Source organism: Macrosteles quadrilineatus, unplaced genomic scaffold (assembly GCF_028750875.1).
Source record: "Macrosteles quadrilineatus isolate MER2022 unplaced genomic scaffold, UCM_ALF_1.0 Scaffold_1__1_contigs__length_201487025, whole genome shotgun sequence".
Classification (NCBI taxonomy): Eukaryota; Metazoa; Arthropoda; class Insecta; order Hemiptera; family Cicadellidae; genus Macrosteles; species Macrosteles quadrilineatus.
The window spans coordinates 31,743,806-31,761,803 of NW_026542594.1; the positions used below are offsets into that span (position 1 = coordinate 31,743,806).

Genomic DNA, 17,998 nt, shown 5'->3' on the forward strand with positions numbered 1-17,998 from the left:
GTGTTTATACCAGTTAAAGCGCATGTGCTTCAATCCCTCTGAAAAGTTAAGAAAAACTTTTATTTTAACATTGGTTTTTCCCATTTTTCGATTGTACTAGTGTAGCTTTTTGTGATATCAGTAATGCTCTGTTAACTAAACTTCAGAGAGTACAAAACGCTTGTATTAGATTTATTTTTAGATTACAATTACATGAACACGTGACAGAATATTATAAAAGATTAAATGTCCTGAAGGTTAAAGAGCGATTAGAATATAATACTCTCGTCTTAGCTCATAAAACAATTAAAAGACACGAACCAATGTATTTATTTGAGAATCATAGATTTATGAGGAATGTTCATCTTAGACGGACACGTTTTGGTGATAATATTTTACAATTTCCTAGACACAAGACAGTCATATATACTAATTCTTTCCGTGTTCAATCAATATGTTTGTTAAATTCCCTCAATGATGAAGTAAAAAATAGTATTAGTGACAAGATTTTCGCAAAAAGACTCAAAGCTAAACTCTTAGAAAGATATAGTTTGTAAGATGTTCAATATAAATATGTTTATAATAAGAATCGTGACAATTTGTTTTCCTTTTTTTTTTGTAGGCCTATATAGTATACTAAACATTGTTGGGTTTCTTTTTATTTCACTGTCCAATTGTATAAAATAGTGTTGTTGTATTATAGCTACAACATATCATTAAACAACTTGTGAATTAAAAAAAAAATCGGCATTGTAATAAATATTTTATTGAGTGTAACCACAACAATGTATTGTGATGTGCTTTTCGTGCCTGTTGTGATGGAAGATTGGACCATCGAGGTCTAAATCACAGCAGGTGATATAAAGAAATGTCAAATGTCAAAATGTCTCTCTCTCTCTCCCTCCCTCCCCCCCTCTTTCTCTCTCTCTAATAGTAATATCTGAAGAGTGAATTTTGAATACGTAAAAAAATATTTAATTTGTTGACTTTTTTTATGCGGCTGCCGGCGGTGGCCTTGCGCGATAATACAACGCGTTACGCGTGAGGGTAATGCGTTACTCTTTCGCGTTACTCTTTCGCGTGAAGCGTTTCGCGGAAGTCATATATTAAAACGCGCGGGCTCGATTCTCTGAAGGATTTCGCGTAACGCATTACTCTTACGCATTTCGCGTTACTCTTACGCGCAGATGCGTTTCGCGGAAGTCTTACATACACATTAGCGTTACTCCTACGCGCGGGTGCGTTTCGTGGAAGTCTTAAGCGTTTTAAGATTATGTAGTAAAATAAGTGGTAATAAAAAAACTTCAAAATAAATTTTAATCCGCAATTCACAGTAATGTGGAACTCACAAGGAGATAAGGGGTGTCTACATCGCCCCTTCCCTCGCTACCCTTGCCACCTGTGTCAAGAGATTAACGTCGTCTAGACAAGGTGATTGATGCGTGGGACAGCAAAATAGAGGGCTTGTGAAATGCATTTCGCGGAAGTCTTACATACACTTTTGCGTTACTCCTACGCGCGTGCGCGTTTCGCGGAAGTCTTAATCGTTAAGCATTTCGCGTTACTCTTTCGCGTTACTTTTTCGCGTTACTTTTTCGCGTAATGCGTTACCCTCACGCGTAACGCGTTGTATTATCGCGCAAGGCCACCGCCGGCAGCCGCATAAAAAAAGTCAACAAATTAAATATTTTTTTACGTATTCAAAATTCACTCTTCAGATATTACTATTAGAGAGAGAGAAAGAGGGGGGAGGGAGGGAGAGAGAGAGAGACATTTTGACATTTGACATTTCTTTATATCACCTGCTGTGATTTAGACCTCGATGGTCCAATCTTCCATCACAACAGGCACGAAAAGCACATCACAATACATTGTTGTGGTTACACTCAATAAAATATTTATTACAATGCCGATTTTTTTTTTAATTCACAAGTTGTTTAATGATATGTTGTAGCTATAATACAACAACACTATTTTATACAATTGGACAGTGAAATAAAAAGAAACCCAACAATGTTTAGTATACTATATAGGCCTACAAAAAAAAAGGAAAACAAATTGTCACGATTCTTATTATAAACATATTTATATTGAACATCTTACAAACTATATCTTTCTAAGAGTTTAGCTTTGAGTCTTTTTGCGAAAATCTTGTCACTAATACTATTTTTTACTTCATCATTGAGGGAATTTAACAAACGTATTGATTGAACACGGAAAGAATTAGTATATATGACTGTCTTGTGTCTAGGAAATTGTAAAATATTATCACCAAAACGTGTCCGTCTAAGATGAACATTCCTCATAAATCTATGATTCTCAAATAAATACATTGGTTCGTGTCTTTTAATTGTTTTATGAGCTAAGACGAGAGTATTATATTCTAATCGCTCTTTAACCTTCAGGACATTTAATCTTTTATAATATTCTGTCACGTGTTCATGTAATTGTAATCTAAAAATAAATCTAATACAAGCGTTTTGTACTCTCTGAAGTTTAGTTAACAGAGCATTACTGATATCACAAAAAGCTACACTAGTACAATCGAAAAATGGGAAAAACCAATGTTAAAATAAAAGTTTTTCTTAACTTTTCAGAGGGATTGAAGCACATGCGCTTTAACTGGTATAAACACTGATATACCTTTCTGTGTATGTAACTAGATTGTTCGGACAATGATAAGCTGTTCATCATTCTTAAACCCAAGTTTTTAAAAGTTGTTTGATACTCTAAAGCATTGTTATCTATCATTACTTTAGGGACTACTTCCAAATCTATTGTGTTCAATAGCCTGCTAGTACCTCAAATTATATTTATTTATATTTAGTTTTAGGCCATGACCATTGCACCACTCTAATTAAGTGTCCAAATCAGTGTTTAACATATCAATAGCATTATTAATATTTTTAATAGGAGCATGTAAATACAATTGCAAATCATCTGCGTAGAGCATAGATTTAGTAAAAACCAATTAATCACACATTTTAATGATGTATAGAGAAAATAACATTGCAGACAAGGTAGAGCCCTGGGGTCCACCAATTAGATTACACTTCCATTCTGACAATGAACCAAACTATAGCCTGATTGGTATTTGTACAACTTATTACTATCACAAATATAACTAGAGATTTGCTGAAACACAACTTTATCAATTATTTTACCTAACACACATAATATATTAAATAGGTGATAGGTCTGTAATGTTTAAAAATTCTTGACTCTTTAGGTAATGGTAGGATAAAGACTTTTTCCATTGACTTGGATACACACAATTAGTTTGAGAAAAATTAAACACATGACATAGTAGTTGTTTAATTTCATCAAACACAATTCTAATCAATTTAATGTGAATACCGTCACTACCCACGGAATTAGATTTAATATTACTAATAACCTTTGAAATAGAATCGACAGCAATCTCGTTAAAGCCAAATAAATTATCATTATCTCTCAGTAAGTTATAATATTGAATAAGTTCAAGGTTAACATTGTTTTCTATACCACAAAAATACGTGTTCAATTCTTCTAAGTCTACCACAGGATCGGATATATCTTTAGGCTCTTTACCCGCTCCCTGTGTATTATAATGTTATATTCACATATCATCATATGTTAAATGTATCATATGTTAGTTGAAGGCTTGAAGGTAAACAATATCAGTCATGTTTATGTTTCAGTCTTGAGTGGAATTGGAAATAAACTTCTGAACTTTAAATGTTAAAGCTTCTAATTTTATTTATATTTTCTAACTAAAACATGGTGTCAGGTGTATTTTGAAACCTAGAAGAAATAATGGAAGTATCTGGATTGTTTAGGTTGCCTGAACCTATGAGTTTTGAAGGAAATGTGAGTGAAAATTGGAAAAGATTTCGTCAGAAGTTTGAACTGTACTTAATAGCTACTAGTCATGGTAAGAAACTTAAGGATGAAATTAAGATTGCGCAGCTGCTTAATCTGTTAGGCGATGATGGCCTAGATGTATATAATACTTTTAAATTTGAAGATAATGACAAAGATAGTTTTGATTGCGTACTTGATAAGTTTGAATCTTACTGTTGTCCTCTGAAAAATGTCATATTTGAGCGGTTTAAATTCTATAGAATGAAGCAGGAAGAAGGTCAAGACTTCAGTAAGTTTGTTATGCAGTTAAAAATAGCAGCTAAATCATGCGAGTTTCTTGAACCTGACAATATGATTAGAGATAGAATTGTCTTAGGTATAAGAGATAAAAGTACTCAAGAGCGTCTATTAAGAGATACAAAACTTGACTTGAAGAAAGCTATTGATTTCTGTATGATTGTAGAGAGTAGCAAGGATCAATGTAGGACTATTGTAGAGCACAATGAAACCAAGCTTTCGGGGACTAAGTCGGATCCATACAGTGTATGTGTTGTTAATAATGTACCAAATCAAGAACTTTCGCGGAGTATTGCAAAAGAAAAACAGAATGATCTATGTAACTTTTGCGGCTACAAACATGTTCGGGGTAAATGTCCTGCATATGGCAAAACATGCTCGAAATGTGATGGTAAAAATCATTTTGCAAAGGTTTGTAGGAGTAAAACTATAAAATCTCATGCTGTTACAAACGAGGAACAACACAATGAAGACTCTTGTGTGAGCGATGTTAGTTTAGGCTCGGTAAGCTTAAACATTAGTGGAGTGAAAGGTCAAAGTGAAAAATCGTGGACGGAAAACTTGACTGTTGGTGGTACACAAATTAAATTTAAACTAGATACAGGTGCAGAGATCAGTATTTTACCTGCTAGTTATGTACGGAAAATGAACATTACACACGTAAAACGTAGTTCTTATGTACTCTCAGCCTGGGGAGATGAAAAATTCAAAATCAAACCACTAGGTCTTGTGATGTTACAATGTAAAACAATTACAGGTGTAACTGCAGATGTGAATTTTGCTGTAGTGAATGTCGAACATGAACTGCCAATTTTAGGACTGAACGATTGTGTCAATTTAGGACTCATTAAGAGAGTGTCATCGATATATTTGAATTTTAAGGATAAGGATGATGTTTTAACCGGCTACAAGACAGCTTTTGAAGGATTGGGAAAGTTTCCAAGCACTCATCATATTCAGCTTAAGGAGGGTGCTATCCCACAAATTCGACAATCACGGAGAGTACCTTACAGTTTACAGGAAAAACTAAAGGAAAAGTTGGACCAACTTGAGGAGACTGGGGTGATTCGGAAGGTTGACAAACCTACAGCATGGGTCAATCCTCTGGTGATCGTGGAAAAACCCGATAAGTCTTTGAGAATCTGCATAGATCCGATGCCATTGAACAAGGTGGTAATGAGAGAGCACTTTCTAATGCCACACCCTGATGATATTCTGGTAACGTTGAGTGGTTACAAATATTTTACTGTTTTGGATCTTAAGGATGGGTTTTTTCAAATTGTTTTAGATGAGGAGAGTCGTGAACTGTGCACAGTCAGTACCCCATTTGGGAGATATCAATTTTGTAGATTTCCTTTTGGAATCTGTTCGGGTCCAGAATTGTGCCAGAAAAATAACTACAAATGCTTTGGAAACCTGAAGGGAGTTAACATAGTACATGATGATATTATTGTAGGAGGAACGACATCGGAAGAGCATGACGAAAATTTAAAGAGAGTTTTGGACGCAGCCCTTAAACTTGGAATCAAGTTTAATCCAAACAAGATGCAATTTAAGAAGAGCGAAGTTAAGTATCTGGGACACATAGTATCGGCTGAAGGAATCCAACCCGACCCAGATTATGTAAAGGCCATAGTTGAAATGGACCCACCCACGGACAAGAAAGGGGTAGTGCGGTTATTGGGCATGCTAAAGTATTTATCGAGGTTCATACCAAATTTAGCAAAAATCACTGCACCCCTCAGACATTTGACAAGAAAGGATGTGGACTTCTTATGGACCGTAGAGCATGAAGATGCTCTGAAGATTATCAAGACGTTAATTTCCAGTGAACCAGTTTTGGTATACTTTGACTCTCGAAGACCTCTTGAAATACAAACAGACGCTTCTCAAGATGGCCTAGGATGTTGTTTGTTGCAGAGTGGGCAGCCAGTGGCTTTCATGTCCCGTTCATTGACTGATACAGAGAAGAGATATTCGCAAATCGAAAAGGAAACTCTAGCTATAGTTTTTGCTGTTGAGAAGTTTCACAGGTTTATTTATGGCTATAAAGTAACAGTTCAGACTGACCACAAGCCACTTGTAAATATTTTTCAACAAGATTTGCACGTGGTACCAGGTCGGCTACAGAAAATGAGACTAAGGTGTTTGAATTATGATCTGGAAGTAAAGTACTTACCTGGTAGTAGCCAACTTATTGCTGATACGTTGTCAAGAGCAGCATTAAAATGCACAGGAATGACAGTGTCTTCAGAATTTCAAGTACACAGTTTAACAAGTTCATTGCCTATGACGGAAGAGAAGAAGAAATTATTCCAGCGTTACACTGAAGAGGACCAAGAAACTGCTATTGTGAAGAGATACTGCAAAGAAGTTTGGCCAGAAAGGAAGCAAGACACCCCAGAGATAGTACGCCACTATTGGAACCAAAGACATATGGTATCTGAAGAAGATGGTTTATTGTTTTTAAATCACAAACTGATTGTGCCACGACAGCTACGACAGGACATGCTTCAGCGAATCCATATCGCGCATGGAGGAATTGAAAAGTGCAAAGCTAGGGCTCGACAGATACTTTATTGGCCACGAATGGCTACAGACATTGAAAGTTTTGTGGCTCGTTGCAGGATATGTGAAAGGTTTTCCAGGAGTAATGCAAAGGAAACCCTTATGCCGTATCCTATACCTACTAGACCATGGGAGCGTATCGGATGTGACATATTTTCATATGGAGGAAATGTGTACTTGGTCATGATGGATGCTTACTCAAACTGGTTGGAGCTGGTTAAAATGCCATGTAAATCAGCAACGTCTGTAATATCAGCATGCAAAGACATCTTCAGTAGATTTGGCCCTCCTGATATAATGGTAGCGGATAATGTCCCTTACAACAGTGCCCAAATGAGGGAATTTGCCCGTGAATGGAATTTTGAAATTGTGACACGCAGTCCAGGCTATGCACAATCCAATGGGCTTGCTGAAAGGGCAGTTGGAATAGCCAAAGAGTTGATAAGGAAAGTACAGTATGACAATAAGGATTTGAAAATGGCTTTATTGGAGCTTAGGAACATGCCCGTTAAGCATCTGGGATATTCTCCAGCTCAGCTGATGTTTCAACGCAGGTGTAAGACAACAATCCCTGTTACCGAGGAACTGCTGAAACCAACGCTGAATGATGGAGTACAAGACAGGTTAAATACAAGACAACAGCTGCAGAAAAAATACTATGATCGGTCAGCCAAAGACTTAAGGGTTGTAAGAAATAACGAAAGAGTTGTCTACAGAAATGAAGGAAGGTGGGAGCAGGGAAAGATTGTTAATCAAGGACCAACTCCAAGAAGTTACTGGGTAGAAGGTGATAACGGAGCTATATTAAGAAGAAATCGCCGCCATCTGAAACCATCACTCACTCAACAAAACAATTCCCAGTCAGTTCCAAGGCAAGACGAGCCAGTACAACTAAGACCTCGTAGAGAAATCAAGCTACCATCAAGATTTCAGAATACAATATAATGGTCTTAAAAGAAGGGAGAAGTTTGGTTGGTTATTGTTTTTAGTTAATTCTTTCAAATTTGTTTGCTGTTTTTTAAAGGGGAAAGATGTATTATAATGTTATATTCACATATCATCATATGTTAAATGTATCATATGTTAGTTGAAGGCTTGAAGGTAAACAATATCAGTCATGTTTATGTTTCAGTCTTGAGTGGAATTGGAAATAAACTTCTGAACTTTAAATGTTAAAGCTTCTAATTTTATTTATATTTTCTAACTAAAACACCCTGACTTTCCACTATCTTCCACAAACTTTTGCTAGTTGATTCAGAGTCAAATTTATTCACGAAATATCTATTTCTAGCATCCCTGATTTGACGTTTGATTCTATTTCTTAACACCCTGTATTCTTCCCAAATTATGCGATCCTTAGTTCTAATATAGCGTTTATATAAACTGTCTCTTTCCTTCATCGCACTTTTAAGCTCTACAGTGTTCCAGGGACAAGGATTCTTATTTGTATATATTCGTCTTTCAGGAATAAAGTTATTATACAACAATCGCTTCTTATTGTCTACCTACCCTGTGAAAGGAATGTGTATGCAAACAACACTGAGGAGTATGCGATTGATATACCAATCTTTCAAACAATGATACAATTGACCACGATGATTTTTTATATCTTTTTAAAGTAATGGATATCTACGACAGGGTGTTGCCGTATGAGATAAATAATTATACTCGACACTGATGTCTTTGGTAACGGATTATGTAAGTGAACCCTTATTTCTTCATGTTTTTACAGACGAATAGTTTAAGAATAAACAAATCATATTAGTTTAGAAAAAGTTCTTTTTAATTTTCGTATTGCAAACCAAAGTCTTCGGTTTTTGTCGGTGTATAACGACAAAACAGAATCTAATAAATGACCAATTTATAACTTGTAGACAAAAATGTTTTCCAAAGGAGCTAACTCATACGAAGTTAAGTTGATTTGTCAGATTTAAACAAGTATAGGTGCATTATATAGACCTTGTATTCCATAGATGATTCGACCAATGAGCGTGTTGTTGCGGATAAATCAACAACTACTACGATATAACGTATTCACAAGGTGACGTCACCACCTAGCTACGTGGGTGGTCCAACTCGAAAACTAAATAGCACTATATTGCACCATCTATTTTGATTGTTATGGTGCACTTAACTCACTAAAGCTTGTGTGGCCTTGAAAAAGGCCGATTATTGGAGAAGAAGGGGGAAGGATGTGGTTTATTTCTTTTTCGTAAAGAACTTTACTAATTAAGCATATCTTCTTCTCCATATGTCGTTCCGAATTCCAAATCCTCAAAGACCTGGTCAAACAGACGGATTCTCATAAAATAACCCCTGCCACTAATAATTGCCTCGGCAATTAGGTACCAGAGTACCTCAATCCTCCTTTCCGTCGGTCTCATATACCTGGAAATCCTTCGATTCAAAAGCCATGCTGGAACCAGCATGACTCGTATGTTGAATCAAATTCTTCCAGCATACTCAAATTCGACAAGTCGTCTTCCTCGGTAAATCTCAATTCAAAAGTGAACGACATTGCTGATGTTGTCTTGCTCAGTAACAGTTGCGGACTAAACAGTTTGGAAGTTTTGGGGGTTCACATTCGAGATCTGGTGGGGATGAAATGAGTGATGGAGAGTGAATTGTTTGTAGCAGGTGCTGTTAGCTATTTATCAGCTCTAGTCCCTACATATGTGTGTCAATAGATGCAGTCTATAAGTCACGTTTGACGAAGTGTGCGGGAAGTAAACAACCCAATATTGGTAAGAAACCTTGTACCATTGTTTTATTTTAGTTTTTATTTGAGCTGTAGTTGTACTGACGTTTTCCAGTAATGTAACTGCATTTTATGGAAATAACAATTCTTGATTCTTGATTCTTGAAAAGAGGGAGACCTGTGGTATATCCATATTTATGCGTGGTCTAGATGTCATCATTTAATCACATCTGATAGGAAGGTAACCATGAAAACAGATTACCGTTAATTACTCATTACCGAAAAAAAAAACATTATGGTGACATCAATACTGTTGGCCCGAAAGTAGTGATTGACCAAATAACCTCACTGTTAGTTCCAAAATAATAATTACGAGATGTTGGACCGTCGAATAGTGTGTACGGGAATCGAATAGTCCATTAAAACTATATATAATTATATCAATATTTCTGTTCCCAATTCAAGCATAGTTTAAGCAGCTCAAAATTTATAGTAAATAAAAAGCTGCCAATATGAATTAAAACATGTTTTCACTGTTATTTTCCCATAATTTCCTCAAAAGGTCGAGTAGTAGTAAAATAATTGTCATAAGCTTTCTTTTGAAGATTCGTGAGCTTCGATTCGTATACAGCAATGGTTATAGAATCTCACTTATCTTACTAATATTATAAATGTGAAAGTTTGTGTGTGTGTTTGTTTGAAGTTCAATCACGCATTATCTACTGGACGGATTGGGCTGAAATTTGGCATGATGATAGTTCACATTCCCGATTAACATATAGGCATATTCTTATCTCAAAAATCTTTTCAGCTCCGCCCCAGTGGCTCTGTAGTTCGTCATGTTATCCTTATGAGTATTCATATTTAAAGGAAATTAAAGAATTTAGTCAGCTGTTTCAACTAAAAAGTTGATTCTATGATATGCAAAAGCATTAAAAGTTTATAAGATTTACAAACAGAGTGCAGCACTATATATTTTTTGCATTTATAAAAACAGCTAATTTGAACTAAGCAGCAAAAAAAAAAAAACAAAAACAAAAAAAAACTGTAATACACAATGAAAACTAACTGTCAAAGTAGGAAGTTATGTTTATGTTTTTAATTTAATGAATAATTTGTGATATCTTGCGAATTTTTTAATATTTATTTTTCTCTATTGTTTAGGTGAAGTGGTAGAACATTATGGCTGTGGTAGATGTGTAATACTATAGAATACTGTAAATTTAAAGAAGCAAATTTTGTCAAACTGTGTCCTCCCTCATTGCAAACGCTAAGCTTGAGTATAACTGTACTAAGTATTTTATACTTATATGCCAACCCCGTACGAAGGACGGGTACTCTGCTAGTTTCCTATAATCAATACAAAATCACACATAGTTCTATTGAATATTTTTGTAATCAACCAGCTGTTAGTTATAACAAATTATATTGCACTAAAACAAGCTAAATATTTTAAAGACTGCTAAAAAAAAGTTAGAACATCTAGTATTTTACTATGTATATTTAAATAAACTCTCATCATCTTACCGAATAAATGAACGTATCGATGATTATAGCATTACACATAGTATAAATAAGTTAATTCTACGTATGTCCGTTCATTTTCAATCAAATGCTGAATTTGTGTCGAAAACGCTGAATGTTTACAACTGTTAAGTTAAACAAATTGTATTATACCAAAAGATTGTCTAGAATGTTAGCGTCGGCTGCTAGACTTTTTGAAAATTAAAACTTGATGTACAAAACAAACTGAACCCCTAAACTAAAATTATGGTTTCAACATTTTCTAGTTTAAAAAAATGATCTTTCTTTCAACACAAAAATGATGAAAATCCGTAAAGTGGTTGATTTAGAATCGTGAAATAAAAAAAACCCTGTCACGTTTTAATACATGATAATACTTAAAAAAAAAAATAAGGACGGGGACTTACGCCATTTGTACTAATCGATAATTAATTATTACAGAACAAATTAAATTGAAAAAAAAAATAACTTGAATCATTACATAGTTAGAAGTGATGTGTATATAGAAAATTATGTACATTGGCATTGTGAGTATGATTTAAATAATTGAGTTTAAAAAATAAACCCAATGATTTGAATCAAGTTAAATATACCGGTGCAGTAATAACCTTATAAATTATTCATAAGCCTTCTTACATATAGTACTTATTCGTTACTTATAAACACTAAATACGTGTAACGCATACTCATTGTATTATGTTTTTACTGAAAAATTATTAATTGTCAACCACGCATTTACAATACAATAATTGGTATTTGCAAATTATGCGTAAACATATTTATTGCTGATTATTAGAGATGTGTATGATATGATGCGCATCAAACAATGCTTAGGGAGTGTCAGACGGAGTTACTCCCCTCATACATGAAATATTATCTTAACAGGTGGTTACAGTCAACACCTGCGCTGGTGGTCCCTCCGACGTTGTATCTCCACTGTCTTCGTCATATCAACATATGTGGTCTGTAGTGGTTGACTAAATCCTCACTGTTAGTTCAAGAGTTGCTCAATAGGTAGCGTTGAGACGTCACGGTTGGAGCTGATCCAAACGTATCTCACTATTCATTCATCCTTTAGCCAAGAAAGTATCACCACTGCTCGATCAACATGTCGGACCAGGAACCATTATTTACCGACCAGGAGTTAATTGATATTACCAATACAATTGAGGCAGAATACCTCGAGAATCAGCTTCGAGGTATTAGCGAGCAGGAGCTAATTCATATCGCCAATGCGTTGGAAGCTGAAGATATGAATAAAAAATTTCAAGAGATGACAACTGAGGAGCTCAAGAACCAGCATGATGATGATTCGTGGGAGTTTAATTGTAAATGGTGTGCTCAACCGAGGTGCCCCGAGGAATGGGCACATCTAAATAAATTAATGGCAAAGCTGGTCACAGTGGAATGTCTGCTGCAACAACGGGCTGAAGCGGAAATTGTATTAAATGAAACCTAATTCCTTAGTTTTAAGATTATTTGTATACTATATAAGTTTAGATTTTTTTTAAATAAATAATATAAAAAACAAAAAAAAAAAAAACAAACAAACCAATAATTATAACTATTTCATACTATCTCAGCTTAGCTAAGACAGTGATGTAATAGTGTCTGCGATAAACCCTCTCTGTTGATTCCTACGCACTACTCCACGTGTCTAGACATCATAAATTATGTTAAAACATGTGGCGAGGTTGGCGAAGGGAGGGATTGTGGAAGCATCCCCTTTTATCTTTGTGAGAAGTTCACAACACTGGTGGTGAGGGGTACCCTCCACCACTTACGCCATGTGTATAAATTGGTAATTACACATTGTCGAAAAAAAAACAAATTGTAATTAATCATTACCACCTCAGAGGTGGAGGCGGAGGTGGAGGCGGAGGTGGAGGCGGAGGCGGAGGCGGAGGCGGAGGTTGAGGCGGAGGCGGAGGCATGTGTGAGGCAGAATAGATAATAATTACCTAAAAACACTGCAATTACTCATTACCTTAAAAAAACTAAAAGTAAATACTCATTACAAAAATTAATTGAGATTACACATAAAAACTAATTCTAATTACTCATTGTAATTACTCATTACCTCCGGTCGTCCCTCCGTCACCTATGTAGTGCGTATTAATCAGTAATTACTCATTACTGATAAAAAAAAACTCATTGTAAATACTCATTACCCATTAAAAAAAAAACTAATTGTAATTACTCATTACCCATAAAAAAAACTAAATACTTTGTAAATACTCATTACAAAAAAAAAAAACTCATTACAAAAAAAAAAAACTAATTGTAATTACTCATTACTGATAAAAAAAATAATTGTAAATACTCATTACAAAAAAAAACTCATTACATTAAAAAAAAACTAATTGTAATTACTCATTGTAATTACTCATTGTAATTACTAATTACCTCCGGTCCCACTCCGCCCTATATGGTACCGGGCAATTAGACCTACTTATGGGTTGTAGCAAGACTGTGAGCACCGAAACACTGAGATTCTTTAGCAGCAATAAATGTGCAGGGATAAAATCACCATTTACTTTTTCTCCTGTTTCAGAAAGTAAGGTAAAGGATATGATGAACAGTATCACAAGTACTGCATTTGGGGTGGATGGAATATCAATAAAAATGATCAGAGGTTTGAGCCCTTTTTGTATTGGAGCAATTACTCATTTGATCAATGTATCACTGCGCACTGGAAGTTTTCCTTCTAGTTGGAAGCAGAGCGTGGTAGTTCCTCTCCCAAAAACCCTAAACCCTTCTTTGGTGTCTGACTTCCGACCTATTTCGATCCTCCCTTTTATGTCCAAAATACTGGAAAAGGTTGTGGCCGAGCAATTAGTCTTTCATTTAGAATCTGAAGGATTACTTCCTGAAACACAGTCAGGTTTCAGGCAGGGGTTTAGCACTTGTTCAGCTCTTCTCAATGTTATTGACGTAATGATCGTTGCAAAAGATAAGGGCCTAAACAATGTGATGACTTCTCTTGACTTCTCTCAGGTGTTTGATTCGGTAAATTTCGAGTTGCTTCTTGCAAAGCTGAGGTTTTATCAGTTTAACGACATCTCAGTGAGGTGGTTTTCATCGTACTTGACCGGGCGTACTCAATGTACAAAGGTTAATGGACAGCTCTCGTCAGCACTTCCAAGGTTTGTCGGTGTTCCTCAAGGCAGTTGCTTGGGGCCTATTCTATTCCTTATATACACTGCAGATTTGAAAGATAAATTGAGTCACTGTTCTTTGCACCCTTATGCCGATGATTCCCAACTGCTAATTTCTTATAAGCCCTCAGAAACAGCTGATGCTATTCTTTATATCAACAGTGATTTAGAGAGTGTATATAGATGGTCGGATGACCATGGTTTGCTATTGAACTCCAGTAAGTGTTCTGTCTTGCTTGTAGATAGGCCATCTTCTGGTGCCCACTCAGTGAATAGTTGTGTTGAACAGTGTATCTTTGTTGATGGAAAACCACTGATTTCAAGTAATATTCTTAAGATTCTCGGTGTCACTCTCGATTCACAACTTGATTTTTCTCACCATGTCAAAGCTATCTGTAAAACAGTAACAATACGTTTGAAAACTCTTCGCAGACTAAGCTCAATTTTGCCAGAACTTTCTAAGTTGGGAATTGTCCGCTCAACCATTTTTCCTGTTATATACTATGCTCTTCCTGCTTTTTCCTGTTGCCTTACTCAGGAAAATCTTATGATCCTTACCCGGCTGCAGAACAGAGTGCTTAGATTTGTCTACAATCTGGAAAAATTTGATCACACTAGTGAGCACAGATTGAGTGCCAAGGTGTTGTCAATCATGGGGTACTCTGACATACAAACTGTAAATCTGGTCCACAAAATTCTTCAGACGGGAAAACCTGAATACCTTAGGGAAAAGTTGGTATTTAGACATGAACTAAGTGAACACAGTACTCGACAGGACAGCCTGTTGCACTTGCCAAAGACAAAACTGGAAACGGGGAAGAAGCTAGACGGACAGCGTCCCAGATCTTTGTTTGGGGAAATCCCCTGATTTATGGCCTGAGGGTAGTGGTCACCGGAGGAGGGGTGGGGAATCGAGAATTCTGAATCCCACCGGAGGCGTTAACTTTTTGTCAAAGATTTCGCTTAGAATGCGATTACTTAACTGTACATCTTTTGTTAGAATTTATAATTTTATGATCAGAACTATTTTCGATTAGGAAACCTTTATTAGATTTTTTCATTAACAGTAAGTTTGGTTGGTTTGGTTAGGTTATGATAGTTTAATTTTATAATTAAAAAATTAAAAATGGAATTTTAGGCATTTGTAATTTTATTTCATGAACATAACTATTTTTTTATTAGAAAACCTTCATTCGATTTTTCATTATCAGCAAGTTTGGTTAGTTCGGTATGATAGTTAAATTTAATTTAATTAAAATGTAACCTACAAACGATACGTTTTGACAGCGACGGTGATAGAGCTAACAATTTGCCGCGAACAGTTCGGCTATGCACGGTATGTAGCGGAAGCGTTCGACACCAACCTACTACCCGGGGAAGAAGGGGTTTAGTTTCTTTGGCCCAAAAAAGTACAATGCTTTGCCACCCACTTTAAAAGAGTACAGTTGTCATAGGTTTAAGAAATTTGTAAAGGAAATGTTTACCTAAACTGTATAGATAATTTAATTTTTGATTTTATGAATAGACTATTGTATTGTTTTATTTACTTAATTTGACCAAAGTTGTCATGAAAAACAGAGTTTGTACTTTGATGAACGCTTGGAAATAAAGACCTTATTTATTTATTTATTTATTTATCAGTTACAATACAAAACAAAGAAAGGTTACATATATTAGTTGTATACATTTTACATAGAATAAAGCATAAAATCATTTAAAAATACGTATGGGAATGAATATGTCTAAAGACTATAGGTTATAAATTAATAAAATATATACCAACAAATTACAAACATTTCTATCAATTTAAAACGTGTCATACTTCTCCATACTTTCTTCATAACTTCGAGTGCTCCTCGCGATTCTTTCGTCCAACCCCACTTATTTTTTTCCTCTTCACGCATTGGTTGAGTTCCATTGTTGTGATCTTTATGGTAGTGTTGCTGGAAGTCAAATGTTCGTTATAGGTCAAATCCTACTTCCTACTAATATTATAAATGAGAAAGTTTGGATGTATGGATGTATGTTTGTGACAAGTGAACGCGAAAAATACTGGACGGATTGGGCTGAAATTTGGCATGATGATAGCTCACATTCCCGATTAACATATAGGCATATTCTTATTTCAAAAATCCTTTCGGGCTCCGCCCCAGTGGCTCTGGAGTTTCCCATGTTAACCTTATGAGAAATGGAATTATTGAATCTTAACAGCTGTTTCAATTAAACAAGTTGGTTCTGTTCTATGATGTTCAATAGCATTAAAGTTACAAGGATTACCAACAGGGTGCAGCACTATTATTTCTTTTACATTTATGAAAACAGCTAATTTGCAACCAAAAGGTGAGTGAGCGTAGCGAACGAACTTCAACCTGGAGGGGAGTTAGCGTAGCGAACGAGCTAACCTGAAGGCAAGTGAGCGCAGCGAACGAGCTCCAACCTAAAGGTGAGTGAGCGTAGCGAAAGAGCTCCAACCTAAAGGTGAGTGAGCGTAGCGAACAAACTTCAACCAGGACGTGATTGAGCCATAAAACGAGATAATCTTGAAAATTAAGAAGTTAAACGGGGCAAAGCCCGCGGGTTACAGCTAGTAATTTATACTTGTGCCAATAGGTCAAAAACTACAATGTTTCAGTGTCAGTGGGTGAAAATTCCATTGAGTCAAATAATAAAGTTAGTGCTGAAAACGTAGCCTCTGTTAAAGCGATTGACATATTGGGATTTTGACCTACTTCAACAGAAGTTTTAATATAACAAAATACGATAAAATACAAGTTCAGTTTCACAGAGTCAACAGTGCCGTAAGGTCAAAATTAAAGTCGATTAAAGCCCTATAAAATCCCCCATAAACCCCTGTTCCCATAATCCGATCATGCTGGTTCGCGAACTCGTTCTAATAAACGTAGGTTTACAGGTTTTACCAAATTTCATCAAAATCGGATGATTTTTGCTCGAGTTATCGCGCTACGTACACACACAGATTTATATGAATTTGAACGGATGGTGTTTTTGGTCTCTAGGGACCTCAAAACGAAAAAGTAAATCAGTCCCGGGTCCAGGTCTTACCATGAATACTACGATAATAGCTTATTCCCTATATGGGAAATTTGCTAAAACAGAAAAATAGGTAGGCGTAGAAAAATAGGTTATGAAATGGCGGAGGAGTTCGACGGAAAAATGTGGTGTTAGCGTTATACAGTGTGGTTGAAAAGTCCCGGTCTCGGAACGGTGTAATATATTTTTTACTAATATATATAAAGTAATAAGTCTTGGTATATATCAATAATAGCCATAAATATATACTCTCTGAAGCTATTATCACTTTTTTATCCGTTAAGGGGAACGGCCCATCAGGAGTCAGACAAAACTCTTAAGTAGCAGCATAGGTCGAGTTTGGTATCACATTGAAGGTTTTATTTTGTAAAAATACATTGCCACAAACTCGATCTAAACGGACAACCGAGTCAAAAATGGCAGCCATTCAAATATCTCTTGAACCTGTCCTTTTTTACTCATCATAACTTAAATCTTTATAGTGCAGGCCCATTTGTAATAAAATAAAGTTTCGTGTTTTTTTTTTTTTTTTTTTTTTTTTTTTTTTGTTAAAGGCAAAAACTTAATATATTTAGAAAGAAGATATAAAAATCTCCAAAAAAAATTAGGGTGTCATTTTTTCCAATCCAAGGTGGCGTCCAAAATGGCCGCTGTTAGGTACCATTTTTAGGTTTTTCCTAAATATCTCGAAAACTATCAACTTATGTATACTATACTAAATTAGGAAATTAAAGAAGATTAAATTTCCTACAAGTAAAGTATATGATGTAACTATTTCCGTCAACCATTTACAAGATATAATAAATAACTTATTCAAATACTCCTTCCATAAGGAATACATGTAAATTTGTATGTATAATAAATGCTAAACGTGGCAAAA

General features: G+C 35.4%; 1 protein-coding gene across 1 annotated transcript; it reads left to right on the forward strand.

The window, feature by feature from the left end:
• Window positions 1-4,083: 4,083 nt before the first annotated feature.
• Window positions 4,084-7,632, forward strand: LOC128995699 (uncharacterized protein K02A2.6-like). Its single transcript, XM_054420719.1, has 2 exons — window positions 4,084-4,111; window positions 4,877-7,632. The coding sequence occupies exons 1-2, from the start codon at window positions 4,084-4,086 to the stop codon at window positions 7,630-7,632; spliced, it is 2,784 nt and encodes a 927-aa protein (XP_054276694.1).
• The last annotated feature ends 10,366 nt before the right edge of the window (window positions 7,633-17,998 follow it).